The 14,311-nt window shown below is 56.9% G+C and overlaps 1 protein-coding gene across 2 annotated transcripts in view; it reads right to left on the reverse strand.

The window, feature by feature from the left end:
* The window catches only part of RPTOR (regulatory associated protein of MTOR complex 1), a 105,758-nt gene that overhangs the window by 43,776 nt on the left and 47,671 nt on the right, over positions 1 to 14,311 (reverse strand). For both annotated transcript variants that reach the window (XM_038157185.1, XM_038157186.1), the window contains exons 10-18: positions 14,129 to 14,204; positions 11,896 to 11,997; positions 8,067 to 8,150; positions 6,980 to 7,090; positions 5,033 to 5,107; positions 4,475 to 4,540; positions 3,708 to 3,899; positions 2,589 to 2,729; positions 1,156 to 1,273 (exon numbers count right to left, since the gene is read on the reverse strand). In XM_038157185.1, coding sequence (XP_038013113.1) covers positions 1,156 to 1,273; positions 2,589 to 2,729; positions 3,708 to 3,899; positions 4,475 to 4,540; positions 5,033 to 5,107; positions 6,980 to 7,090; positions 8,067 to 8,150; positions 11,896 to 11,997; positions 14,129 to 14,204 — 965 coding nt within the window. The remainder of the gene's footprint in view (positions 1 to 1,155; positions 1,274 to 2,588; positions 2,730 to 3,707; positions 3,900 to 4,474; positions 4,541 to 5,032; positions 5,108 to 6,979; positions 7,091 to 8,066; positions 8,151 to 11,895; positions 11,998 to 14,128; positions 14,205 to 14,311) is intronic.

Raw genomic sequence — 14,311 nt, forward strand, 5'->3', positions numbered from 1 at the left:
CCCTGAGTGCACAGTTTGTCAGTCGCTGTCGGGCTATAAGGTATGGCCACAGATCCAGCACAGGTCCCGTGTCTCTGCTGTCCAGGAGGGGACTTTGGGACATCCAGCAAGGCCAGGTGAGCCCAGCCCAGCCAGTGCCTCCCAGGGACCCTGGTGACTCCTCTCTGCCACTGCCCAGCCCCTGTGTCAGGACAGCCTGAGGCAGCCTTGGCCAGCTCCTCTGTGCTGCTGCTCATCAAACCCCCCTGGATTTGCTCATCCTCAGGAGCTATGAAATTCTCCTTTCCTGACCAAGTTCCAGCCCTGATTTCAATCGTATTTCACACTGAGCACACACAGTCCCACGGGCTCAGAGGAGCTGCTGTTTCCCTGCAGAGTGGCTGCACTGAGCTGGGGGGCCAATGCCTCCAGAGTGTCCCACTTCAGGATTCTTTTGGATCAGGAAAAGCCCTGTAGGAACTGCATGCAGTGTTTGTTTCCTGCAGCAAATGGGGAGGAGCTCATTTTCCAACACGATTCAGTTATTCACAGGACAGGGAGACCAAACCACTCAGTGCAGAGACAGCACATGGTCTTGTCTCCAAGATCCTCCTGTTATCCTTCAAGATTTCCACTGCAGTTTACATCTAAAGGCAAGGTGAGGTCAGAGACAACTTCACCAGGACATTTCATTCCTCACATAAAGCCTCGGACACAACAAAAGGGATGGGGCCACAGGCTCAGAGCACAGAGTTCTTCCCTTCCTTGTCTGGCCCTCCCAGCAGCAGGGCTGGCTCATGGTGTGCTGCAGCTCTCACCAGGTCACTGTGACACTGAACGTTCACGTGTGGCTCCAGAGGGGAGAAAGAAAACGAGTCTGTGTGCTGCCCTGAGCAGTGTCCTTCAGCCTCGAGCTGAAGGGACTCTCTCTGAATGGGCAGCAGGCTCCTGGTGAGCTGCAGCCAAGGCCTAGGTGGGGACTCAGTGCAGGATGGATTTCTCCAGTGTAACATCCCACGGGGCTGAACAGACATCAGATGTCCCCTCCTGGTCACAACAGGGCTCTTTAATAAGCCCCCACCCCCAAGAAGCTCCCTGTGTTGGGGAAACTCCTTAAATAATTCCCAAGTGCTTTCAGGCCCTGCATCTCCTGGCCAGCCAAAGCCAAGCCCTCACCTGGAGCAGCTGGAGAAGGGAGAGGGTAATTCTTCTCCTCTTCGATGAACTGCAAGGCCACGGTGCAGAAATTGCTCTCGTACTGAACCACCAGGTGACTCAGGGCCACCACCAGCTCCTGGGGAAAGAGCACAGCAAACATCTCATGGCTACACAGCGAGAAACGAGGCACTGCAGGCAAACACTGACCAGCACTCTTGGTGTTACTGGGTGGCCATCCAGGGTGGTAATTCTCCCTTGATTCAAGGGTGACCTGCAGAAAGGCAGAGGACTCTGTCTCACCCTTAATTCCTCACAAACCTTTCCTACCTGGACAGGCTTCCTCCCTTTGGAGAGCCTGCTCTAGTGGGAGCTGCCCCTGCCCAGGGCAGCAGGGCTTGGAACGAGGTGAGCTTTAAGCTTCCAACCCAAACCATCCTGGGGTTCTGTGGCTGACTCTCCAGTCTGTCAGACTGCTGCAGGGCCACGGGCAGCCCTGACCTGGCCCAGCCCCAGGGTGTGTGTGGCTCCCTCAGAGCCAGGGCTGGGGCTCTCAGCCCCCCGTGGCACAGCTGGACCCTCCTGGCACTGCCCAGCCCTGCTCGGAGCTCAGCCCCTCCAGGAGACACCTCCTGCCTGGCCCCTGGGGACAGCAGACAGAGCTGCCTTTGGCTGCTGTCTCTGCTCAGGAACTGATCTCCCAAGGAGAGATTTATGAATCCCACAGAGCATTCCGTGTGACACGCAGCTCTCTCCTGAATTAAACTGATTAAATGCTGGAACGAGACAACAGAAATGAATCTCTGCAACGCTGCTGACAACTGCCAGGGTGTTGATGTTCCAGGAAAATAAACACAAACATTAGGACACTTCAGAACAGCCCTCAAAAACAATCCAGAATGTCAAAAACCATTTAATGTCCTATTGATGTACGATGGTGCCTCAGAAAGTGTAACTCTCCCAGAGCTGGAGAGCGTGGCAGCAGCTCTCTGGCCCCAGGGAGCAGGCACAGACTTTCCCAGAAAAATCCTGGGAAGCTGAGTAGAAGCTGTGAGAAACTTAGAGGAAAAGAATGCAAACAATTATTATCTCTCTTTCTGTAACCATTGTTTATAGATATGGGTCTCTAGAGCGTGTTATTGATAGCCACCAATAGTGTGGGAGAAGTTTTCACTTCGAGACCAATCAGGTCTTAGGTCCACCACTGTTTCTGTAAGAATTCTAACAATAAAGTGTCTTTCATGCCTTCTGGATCATGGAGTCAATGCAATTATTACCTGGCTGGGGTCTGCTACCACGGGAGAGCCCCTCTGGAGCAGCCTGAGGGGTTCCAAAGGCAGGGAGGCCTCTCCCTGGCCAGAGCTCCCTCCCTCCTGCTCAGGCTGGGCTCAGGGAGCGGGGGCAGCCCCAGGGCCCACCCAGCTCCCAGGCACAGGAGAGGTGCCAGCCCTCACCTTGCGGACCATGGGGCTGCCGTCGTTGATGAGCTGGGCCAGCATCATGGCCACGTTGTGGTCGATGGTGGTCGAGTGGTCCGTGCGCTCCGCTGAGTTGCCCACGAAGGTGCCCAGAGCAAAGACAGCAGCGCAGCGAACCTGGGGACACACGAACAGCCCTGGTGTCCCTGTGCTGCCACGGGGGGCTCACCGATCCCCACGAACAGCAGAGCTGCTGGGCAGGGGAGCTACAGCCCCAGCAGCCTCAGCAAACTGGGCTGTCAGCATTCCCAGCTGCAGGATATCCTCAATATCCCAGAACACTCGGTGACCTTCCCAGGGGTGACTCTTCCACCTGGAGTTGCCTTGAATCTTAATTAACAGGAATGAGGTACACGCAGCTCCTGGTGGGGTGTGGATCTCTCACAGGAATGCTGACTACATCTTCAGTTATGGGGTTAGATGATGGGAAAAAGGAGAAAAATCAGGGAAAACTTTGGAAAGCCACCCCACCTCTGCAGAAACACTGCTCAAAAAGGGGGGAGGATGGGGCCAGGGACAAGAAGAGGAGGAGGGAGGACAGAGGCTGGATGTGGAGGGGATCTCATCCCCAATCCCTGCACGTTACCAGAGCTGTTTATCTCAGCTCCCTTCTCCCAGTGTGTGTGCTGGCTCTGCTGGGCTCTGCCAGTCACCGCCAGGCCCGGCACAATCCCTGCTCTCCCGGGAGTGCCACAAAGGTAGAGCACAGCCAATTAAAGATGCATTTGCACAATGAGCAGGGGGAGAAGAGTTGTCATGCTTGGACAAAAAGACTAGAGGGATTTTTGCAGAACACAGCGAGTTTTGGGACCACATTTTTAACAGCTTCTGACATGCAAGGAAGCAAAAACCGTGGCACTGCAGTGCCCAGGTCCCAGGGGCTCGGGGCTCTAGGAACCTCCTCTGCATTTCTTTGGAAGCTCCTCTCCTAGGGTGATAAATTTTGATTTCGGGGCTTGTTTGATTTGCATCACCTCGAAGAAACAGCAGCAAGACCTTTGTCTGAAGCAGACACGAACACAAAGCCCTAGAAGGCCCCAGCTCCACCCCTCCTGCCAGCTCCAGCGGCTTTCACCCGAAGAGCTGGAGCTTTACCTCTGGGATGGGATCTGAGAGGAGGCTGTAGAGCTTCTCATGGGCGCTGTCTCTCACTCCACACCACCTGGCTGAGTCGAAGTTCTGCCAGATCCTCCCCAGACAAATGGCCACCCACTGCCTGAGGAGCGGGTGGGGATCGTTCAGCTGCTCCAGGCAGATCGCTATCAGGTTCCCCTGCAGGCAGGCTTCCTGCAACACAAACCGAGCCTTTTGTTTGGGATGACAGCTTCCCACCTCATCCCCACAGAAGGAGACTATTTCTGAAGGAGTCAGGAAGCCAAGAGAAAATAATCGTTCAGTGGTTCCAGACTGATTTTGTTACAGAAGAGCAGCAGCACGAAGGGAAAGGCAGCTAGAGCTGATTGAACAGTTGAGCATTAAAATGCTTTCTGTAATGCATAAAGCTTGGATTTTCCTCTTTGGAAACATTCCTTGCACCCGTCAGAGCCCCAAGCTGTATGGCTCAATCCACAGACCATTCCCAGCCACCAGGTTCCCACTGGAGCAGGAACTCTTCCTGTGCCCCTGGCTGTGCAGGGACCCTTGTCCTTGTCCCCCAGTGCCAGGTGCTGGGTACAGAATGCCTGTCACATCTCCAGGCCAATTCTTCTCTTAATCCACAGAGAAATGACAAAACCCAACATCCCAGTTCTGTTTCCAAGCTCAGCTCTGGGCTTGGTGCAAGCCAGGGCACTTCCACCAAAGCAAGGGCATGAGGCAGAGAGGGGTGGCAGAGGGTGAGGGGAAGGGCTGCTGGGACTCACCTGCCCAGTGTTGTAGTTGTTGACAATCACAGCCAGGATGAAAGCTGTCATCGTCCTGTGCTCAGCCTGAAAACAGCACAGACTGAGGTCACCCGGGGGCAGGAACAGCCACAGCCCACCCTGAAACAGGGCATCATCCCAGGAGCGGGCTGTGCCGTGGTAAAGAAGGAGAAAATCCCAGCTTTCTTTCCCCTCTCTTGGCATCAGCCCTGTTACACCCCAGCCTGCTCCCAACCAGCCGTGGGGAGACCCCCAGACACCCTTATGGGGACCCCGCTGCTGCAGAGGGAATTGCCAAAGCTGTGGGGCAACCCCCCGCTCCAGCAGCCACCTGGAGCCCCAGGGCACCCCCAGAGACCCTGCTTTCAGAACCCCAAAGGGGTCTGTAAAGCCTGGGCCGGGTGGTGCCTGTGGCCCACAGCTCAGCAGAGACCGCCCCGCACAGCTCTGGGTGCCACTGCAGGGACAGGCACCCACGTGGCACCCAACAGCAGCACGTCAGCTAAAACAAGGCAAGGACATGCTAAAGACTCTGAATAAATGGGACTCTGTCCTTACTGGCATGTAAGGATCTGCCAGGACCGAGAGGAAATACTTGTGCCCATTGTCCTTCACCAGGTCAGCCTGGCACGACTGAAAGAGAGACAAGAAAGCCACAGTGAGAACCACAACACACACATTTCTTCCTCCAGTGACCTACAAACCTTTCATTTCTTCGTTTTTCTCCAACCTTGTTTCCATCTGAGAAGCCAAATGAAGCTCAAGCCCTTCCTGGGGGCTGCAAGCAGACAGCCCCAAGGGGCAGAGCAGGGAAGCCTCTGCCAGTGCCACAAACAGCAGGACAGTGAGCTCCTGCTGAGGGCAAGAGCCAGAGAGCCTCCTCTGGGGCACACTGAACCTGCCCAGGGATTTCTGCCTCCCACCAGAGCCAGCCCAGGCTGCAGAGCAGCCCCCGGGGAGCACGGGGCAGCTCCTGGGCTGGGCTCAGGGCTTGGCTGACACAGCAGCTCAGGCTCCCGTTCTGGGGTCACTCTGAGAGGATCCACGTGGAGAAAGCGAAACTGGAAGGGAGGAAACCCTGACTTGGCACCAGCTCCCTGTGGCACGGGACAGCATCATGCATTTTTCATCAGGAGGAGAAGGGGAAGGAGGGAACTAATTGCTGAAAGGGGAGGGGGGGTGGCAAGGCAGAGATGCAAGAGAATATTTTAGTGCTGAGGAGAGCGAAGCTGCCGGTTTTGGCAGAGGCAGGAGCAGAGGGCCTGGACTGCTGCCAGGCTGCAGCCACAGGAGAGGCTTCCCCGACTCCTGCTCGCCCCAGGCTCCTCTCAGAGCCTTGCAGGGTCAGCACTTTGTGTTCCTGACACAGAGGCAGCCCCTGGCCAGCAGCACCCGCAGCCTGCCCAGGCCACCCCGCTGCCCTGCCTCTGCTGCCCGGCTCCTGGGGCTCCGCAGGGAGGAGAGCCCCACCTGAACCCCCCCGTGCTGGGAGGAAAGCCAGCAGCACCGACACCTCCTCCTCCTCCTCCTCCTCCTCCTGAGGAATAAACAGCTCCTCTGGGAGGAAGAACACAGCACGGCCCCGGCAGGCTGCAGCTGGAGTGCAAGTTCAGACTAACAGAAATGATTCTGTGTGCAAGGAGGGGCTGCCTGTGCCCCCCAGACTGACAGAAATGATTCCGTGTGCAAGGAGGGGCTGCCTGTGCCCCCCAGACTGACAGAAATGATTGTGAGTGCAAGGAGGGGCTGCCTGTGCCCCCCAGACTAACAGAAGTGATTCTGTGTGCAAGGAGGGGCTGCCTGTGCCCCCCAGCAGTGTCCACACGCCTGCCCCCTGCCCTCCCACTGCCACCACGTGCTGCTGGAATGACAGAGTGAAGCAGCACAAAGGAACCCAAACCCACCACTCCAGAGCGGTTTTTTTGTGTGTTTTGCTGCAAAGCTCAGCCTGTAAACAAGTGAGGCAATGGCAGAGCATGGAGGGAAGGTGTGAGGGGCAGCACACGGGAATCACAGCTGAGCCCCTGGCACACACCTGGGGTGTGTGTGCCACACACAGAGCCTCGGGTGCACCACAAATGAGCTTTTCCAGAAGAGCTCCGAGATGAATAGTTTTCATTTGCTTTGCTTTCCCAAATCCTCTTAGGATGTTAATGAAAGTATTGTTATAAAACTAAACCTGACGATGCTGGATCCACAGCAGGAAAACCTTCACAAATTCAGTGCTATGCTCCATACTGAAATGCAGGAGAGATACAAAAATAACCCCCAAAGAGGAAAGATCCAACATCCACAGCAGTTCAGACATTCTGCACGGGCTTGCAGTTGTGCCTGAATTGATGTGTGCACCTCTGCTAATAATTTTACAGTGCTCAACTAATTGCACCCACAAACCACTGAGTCAGAGATACCACTCCACAAATTTACCCACAATTACTCGCCAGCTTCGTTATTCATCTGCAAGCCCTGGCTGAGGCAGTGCCCTGCTGGGGCAGCAATACTCACACTGTCCACCGCCAGGATCTTGGCCCAGATGAACACCAGGAGAGGCCTCAGCTCACGGGCTGAGCTCTGCAGCAGCTTCAGCACGTAGGGGAAGATGCCAACAGAGAGGGCCTGGAGGGACAGAACAAACCCCTGTCAGTAAAACACAAACCCCTCCCAGCAGCTGAGCCCCCAGCAGGGCCCAGGATGCAGCATCTTGACTGACACAGCTGAGACATCTGGTAGGAAATGATTCCCCAGCAAAGAGGGGATCCCCGTGTGTTTGTCTGCTGTTATTCTCATCTTGAATGGCACCGGGTACCTCCAGACTCGTGTGGCCCACGGAGACCTGAGCCAGCCCAGCAGCAGCCTCCTGTCCCCACAGCCTGGGCTGCTTTGTGCTCCACACCCTCACCTCCCTCAGCTCTGCTGGCTCTCCCAGCTGAACACGTCAGAGTCCAGGGATTCCAGCCCTCCCAGGAATGAACAGGGCTCTCCAGGAGGAGGGAAAGCAAACCACTACAAAGCCCCATCACCGAGCTGCTCCACGACCAGCTGGTGCTTCATCTTCATCACTTTTATCATCAAGCAGCTCCATTTACGGCAGTGCTTTAAACTGCTCCTGTTTAATTCTTATTTATGCTCCACACTGTGCTGCCACTTTCCAAACTGCAGAACGCAGCTGCTGCCTGCTCAGAAGAGCTTGTAAAATCCAGACACCAAACAGATAAAGGAGGAGAAGAAAATGATGCAGCCAGTAAGCTGAGGGAACACGTAATAAATGCACGTGCTTTTTTTGGCTGTTTGTTTTATGTGACAAACCTCCTTACGTGCCCCAGATATTTCCTCCTGGTTCATCCCTTACGTTATTTCCCACTCAGCTGCTCCCCAGGAGCTGCCCTGGCTGCGCTGGCAGGAACAGGGGCAGGATGTGATGAACACAGAGCCGTGTGACACCGCTCCATTTCCCACACACCAGCACAGACCGGGCACCCGGCAGGGCTGTGCTCACACTGCCCAGCTCCCTCCCCTCGGCCAGCAGAGGCCTTCACCACCCCTGCTGAGGCAGAGGAGGGAGGGATGGAGCCCCCGAGCAGCCCCCACGCACCAGACTGACAGCCCAGGGCCCCAGGTCCAGGAACCTGCCCAGCAGATCCAGCGCTCGCAGCCGGTGCACCTGGCTCAGCAGCACCTGCAGGGCAGAGGAAGGGGTTAGTGGGCAGGGAAAAGTGCTCCTGGGCCTGCAGGGCTCCTGGCAGAGCCTGGCACCCAGCAATGCTCCTGTGTGGGGCTCCTGGCAGAGCCTGGCACCCAGCAATGCTCCTGAGCAGGGCTCCTGGCAGAGCCTGGCACCCAGCAATGCTCCTGTGTAGGGCTCTGACAGAGCCTGGCACCCAGCAATGCTCCTGTGTAGGGCTCTGACAGAGCCTGGCACCCAGCAATGCTCCTGTGCAGGGCCTGGCACCCAGCAATGCTCCTGAGTGTCTCTGGCAGAGCCTGGCACCTGGGAATGCTCCTGAGTGTCTCTGGCAGAGCCTGGCACCTGGGAATGCTCCTGAGTGTCTCTGGCAGAGCCTGGCACCTGGGAATGCTCCTGAGTGTCTCTGGCAGAGCCTGGCACCTGGGAATGCTCCTGAGGGCCCCTGGCAAAGCCTGGCACCTGGGAATGCCCCTGAGGGCCCCTGGCAGAGCCTGGCACCTGGGAATGCTCCTGAGTGTCTCTGGCAAAGCCTGGCACCTGGGAATGCTCCTGAGTGTCCCTGACAGAGCCTGGCACCCAGCAATGCTCCTGAGTGTCCCTGACAGAGCCTGGCACCCGGGAATGCTCCTGAGTGTCTCTGGCAGAGCCTGGCACCTGGGAATGCCCCTGAGGGCCCCTGACAGAGCCTGGCACCCGGGAATGCTCCTGAGTGTCTCTGGCAGAGCCTGGCACCCAGCAATGCTCCTGAGTGTCTCTGGCAGAGCCTGGCACCTGGGAATGCTCCTGAGTGTCTCTGGCAGAGCCTGGCACCTGGGAATGCCCCTGAGGGCCCCTGACAGAGCCTGGCACCCGGGAATGCTCCTGAGTGTCTCTGGCAGAGCCTGGCACCCAGCAGTGCCCCTGAGGAGCAATCCCTGAGGCTCCCAGCTCCTTTCCCAGCCCGGCTCCTGGTGGTGGCTCCTGGCAGGACCCAAAGGACAGTGCCAGCCCAGCCTGCCTCTGCTCCCAAAGCTCAAGCGCAGGGAGAGGCTTTGCTTTCCTTGGCAAATCAATATCACAGACTTAAGAGGGAGCAAAAGGTCATGCTGGTCGTTAATAAAAATCTCATTAAAATGGAGTCTGACAACGCTAATGAGGTGGTGCTTTACTGGCTTATACCTACCCTGGTGTGAAATATTAACAGATAGACTTGCAGTTCTTAATCTCCTTAACAGATGTAAGATATTGGAATGCAACGTTTAATCCTCAGCTTCAACTGAGGAACATCCTTCAGCGTGGATCTCAGGGAAAGAGACTCCTTGATTTACCTCCCCAATTCCATCCCCTCCTCAGTGTGTTTGCACGCTGCATATTGAAATTAGATTATTTTTCATGTTTAATATTGAAGAATAACTAAATTACTTGGCTCACATCTCACACTCTGGATGACTGGTGCAGGAACAGTCCAGAAGAAAGAGGGGGATGTGATCACTACTGCTGTGGGGTCACTCCGGGTGTCAGAGCTCAGATCTCAGGACAGGTCACAAGAGAAAGGATTTTGGTCATCCTGCCCTAGTTGGCACCAGCCTATTCATCAAGCAGCCCAGCAACAGCAGGGGCAGCTGCTGGGGATTACAGCAGGAGCAGAGAGCAGGGCAGGTGGGGCTGGAGCAGGGCAGGGACAGCAGCAGGAGCCGGCAGGGGCACGGACGTGGCACAGCTGGCACCCTCCAGCCTGCAGAGAAACCAGGGGACCCCAAACCCTGCCAAGAAAGGGAACTGACTGGAGAGGCTGCCTGGGTGAAGGGGAGCCCCCAGCTCCACACTTGGCCCTCCCCCAGAGCAATCTGCCTCTGACTGGAAAAGCTCTGGGCTGCCATTGCCCACCCCAACCACAGCCCTCGGCCTGGCAGCATTCCCCAATCCCAGCTCCCCAGTGGGTCTGCAGCACCCTGAGCCCAGGCTGAGACACTCCAGAGCCCGGGCAGCTCCTCGGTTCCCCGATTCCACGATTCCTTCTGGGGAATGATGGAGGTGCTGACGTGCCACCCCACGCACGCAGCCCCGCGTCACCGCGCGTCCCTCGCCGTGCCCAGGCAGCAGTGGGGAGTTAATTACATCCCCGCAGCAAATTAGGCACGAGCCAGGGCACAGGGGGATCAGGGACATGTCGCAGGCTGTATTTTAGCAGGCACGTTTTAATCCTCACAAAGGCAGGGTGAAGTCAGGCCTGCAGTGATCGGAGACCCCACAGAGTGGGTTCCCAGGGATCAGGGCTGGCCAGGCTGTGCGCTGCTGCTCTCTGAGGGCCTCTCTCCCCGGGGTCTGAAACAGACCACGGAGGGTCTGAAACTCCCTCCCCTCCTGCCCTGGATTCTCAGGACGCTCAGACCCGTTACCAACCCATCTTATTGCCCTGCACAATTAACATGCTATAATTATAACAGTTACGCTGCCCCAGCTCGGATTGCTCCAGGCAGGAACACAGGTTCCTCTGCCAGGTGACCTCTCAGTTCCACTGCAGTCACGCTCCTGCAGAGCCTGCTGGTGCCAAACAACCCACTGGAAAGCAGCAAAGTTGGAGCCGGAGCAAAACCCTGCCTGCTTCCACGGCAGTGACAGAGACAAACCACACATCTGCTTATCCACCTCATCTCCCAAGGCTTGGGAGACTCAGGAAATTAAAATCTGGTCTTGCAGAGATGGATGGTGCTGTCAGTCACAGGCCCAGCTGACAGGGAAGGGGAGCCTCCTCACAGATCCCTGCACAAGGGACATTCCTTTGAAAGAAAGGCTTTAAATTGTGCTGCCCGCAGGCCCCTGGCCAGGGATTGTATTTCAGCACAAACTGCAGGGGAGGGGAGGCCAGAGCAGGCTCCAGGTGACAGCTGCAATCCTGGCCCCGCCACAGAACATCACCTGAAACACCGAGTTCTGCTTCCCCTGGGTTTCCTGTCCTTCCAGCAGCAGGGCTCTGCCTGGTCCCCTGCCTCCCCCAGCAGAGCCCTGGCGGGAGCTCCTGAGCCAGGCCCCAGCCCCACACGGCAGGCAGCACCGACGGACAAAAACATTTCCAAACGATTTATGCTGCGCTGGCTTCCACTTTGGGAAAATGGCAAGATGAAAGCCTCTGCCTGACAGAGCTGGGACACAGAGGAGATGCCAGAGGAGGGACGATGGAGGTGTGCTGCTCTGAGGGAGGCAGCAGAGGCAGACATGGACCAGAGCCACGGGATGGGGCACGGAGAGCGCTGTGGGCTCATCCACGTGGGTCTGGTGAACTCACAACCAGCCCCCGTTTACCCTGGAGAAGCCCCTGGTATTTATGTTTCCAAAGGCCACCGGGCTGGCTGAGGGGGCAGGAGGGACATATGGCAGGGGCAGGGAGAGACAGGGACACCCTGGGGACAGACAGGGACACCCCTGGGACAGGCAGGGACACTCTGGGACAGGCAGGGAGAGGCAGGGACACCCCTGGCAGGGCAGGGATCCCCCTGGCACAGACAGGGAGGGCAGAGACACCCCTGGCACAGGAAGGGACCCCATTGGCATGGGCAGGGAGGGCAGAGACACCCCTGGCAGGGGCAGGGATCCCCCTGGCAGGGGCAGGGATCCCCCTGGCAGGGGCAGGGAGGGCAGAGACACCCCTGGCAGGGACAGGGATCCCCTTGGCATGGGCAGGGAGGGCAGAGACACCCCTGGCAGGGACAGGGACCCCCCCCCAGCACAGCAGGGACCCCCCAGCCCCAGCACTGACCTGCAGCACGATGGGCAGCTGCTCCGGGGGGTTGCGGTTCTCCACGCCCATGGTCAGCCACACCTGGAAGGCCGTGAGCTGCTCGGCGAAGAAGGGGCTGTGCTGGGGGAGCAGAGGGGGAGTGCAGCATGGGTTAAACACCAGGGAGGGAAGGCAGGAGCTCTGACAGCCGGGGACCTCGCTGTTTCCTGAAGCTGTGGTTTGTAACCGGTTTGTGTTTGCTTGGGGTTTTCTAAATGCACAAAGACTTCCCAGGGACTGAGCAGCCACACGTCCCTTTAAATGTGTTGGGGAAAAAAGCAGGGAAGAGTAGAGAAAGAGGAAAAGGGAGCACGCAAGGTCCTGGGGAAGCGTGGCTGCTCTCTCCCCAGAGCAGCAGATGGAGCAACAGAGGATTTATCTGCTCTGCAGAGGCCGTTTCACTCCTGCAGCAGCACTCGGAGCTGCCTCTGCCCCGTCCACAGAGACACAGCCCAGGTGCAATGAAAACAAATCCCTCATCTCATCCATCACCCTGAGGATGTGCAGCAAACTCGGGGTGAGAATGCACTGACCAAAGCACACAGCAGCTTCCAGGCAGGAATCCACAGAGAAACAGAAACCGATGGGGAAGGAGAGGAAGGAGATGGAGGAGGGAGAGAAACCCAGCCCAAACCCATCCCTGTAGGAGCACTGGCAGCCCCCAGGCCCTCCTCCACCAGGTTATTGTGTTTGCCAGCTCTGAGCAGGCAGGAACACCCTGGCAAGGCAGGAGTGGTTTGGGATGTGCTGCTGAGACGCCCCAGCCCGAGGTGTGCCCAGGGCTGTGCCCAGGGCAGGCTGCACTGCCAGCCCCCAGCACGTCCCTGTGCCTCACCCGGGGGCTCCCCAGCCCTGCCAGGCTGACAGTGGCCACGGTGACCACAGGGACTGTCCCTTCCCTGCTCCCCGGCCAGCACCAGCCAACCCCCAGCCAGGCTGGACTCTGGCTGCCAGCCCCAGCTGCACACCCAGGCTGAAGCTGCCTCCATTCCAGCCCAGATCCACAACAGAGCCCATCTGTCAGGTGAAATCCAGCCTGCAAATTGTTCCCAGCCCACCCTGAATCGATCTCCAGCTGAGAATGGCCACTCTTCTTCGTGACCTCCTGCCTGATCCGCAGCAAGTCTGTGCCTCTTCCCACCCCAAAACACTCAGAAATCTCCTGGATTTCAGCTCACTTGACAGACAATGCCCAGCTGAGGGTTAACACTAATAAAAAAGCCTCCAATGACATTGTTAGAGACTGAAAGTAGAAATGAACGTAAGCCAGGAGAAGAAAAATAGTATTTTTTACGTTCTAAAGCAGAGCAGAGTGAGGAAGGCAAGGGTGGGAGGATAAAGGCCTCAGGGCATCCTGATCAACCCCCAGCCTGGCAGGAGCCCACAGCTCTCCTGCTGCACTCAGGGCTTGGGAGACAACCTGCAATTACAGCCAGAAAAAACTTTGGGAAGTCTGGTGAGAGAAATAAACTGCAAGGATGCTGCTGGAAATTAGAGAGACATCAGGGTGGAACAGGGACTGAGCTTGTACAGGGATCATTGTTTAAAGGTTTCACTCCATGGAACGTCAAAGGAATATCAAGAAAAACCCATTCTGAATAAAGGAATTTAAACTGAATATAATATTAAAAATGTTACTTTTCTGAGATTAAATAAAGCAGAAAACCCCCAGTGATTCTTGTTAACAACACTGAGCTTAAGAGAACTCTCTGGACATACCCTCAGCCTCTATTTTATATTTGAAAAGAACTCTAATAAGAGATCATTTTCACATTTAGGCCTTTAATTTGAAAAAGTGTGCTGCACGTTGGGCCCTTTTTGGGTGGCAGCACCGGGTCCCGTTTGAGTGCTGTGCAATGTTCTGAGCCAGGTCTCAGACACTGCTCCTACTGCCAGGAGCTTCCTGCTCCCCCACCCGGGGGCTGCATCACGCAGCAGGGAAGGGCTCAAACTTGATTTCTGTCTGTTCTTCTAAGGGGAAGAGAGAATTCCACAATGCTTTGGCTTGGAAGGGACCTTAAAGCCCACCCAGTGCCACCCCAGTCCCAGGGTGCTCCAGGGGCAGCCACAGCTTCTCTGGGCACCCTGTGCCAGCCATTTACAGCTTTTCCCTGACACAAACCCTCAAAGGGCACCAGCAGGAGGGCCGAGCTGAGCTGGGGGCAGGGATGGATGGAGCTGGGCCCCCGTGCCAGCACAGCCCCCGACTCACCCTGAAGGCAGTTCCCTCCTCGATGATGGTGGGCAGCTGGGAGAGGCAAATGTCAACAGCAAGGTCCCAGGCTTGCCTGGAAAGGAGAGAAGGGAAGGAAGGCATTACATTGAGGAGCAGCAGGAAACTGGAATCCTGAGCATCCAGGAATGTGGACAGTGCTGGCTGGCTCGAAGTGCTCGA

This window comes from Motacilla alba, chromosome 18 (genome assembly GCF_015832195.1).
Source record: "Motacilla alba alba isolate MOTALB_02 chromosome 18, Motacilla_alba_V1.0_pri, whole genome shotgun sequence".
NCBI lineage: Eukaryota > Metazoa > Chordata > Aves > Passeriformes > Motacillidae > Motacilla > Motacilla alba.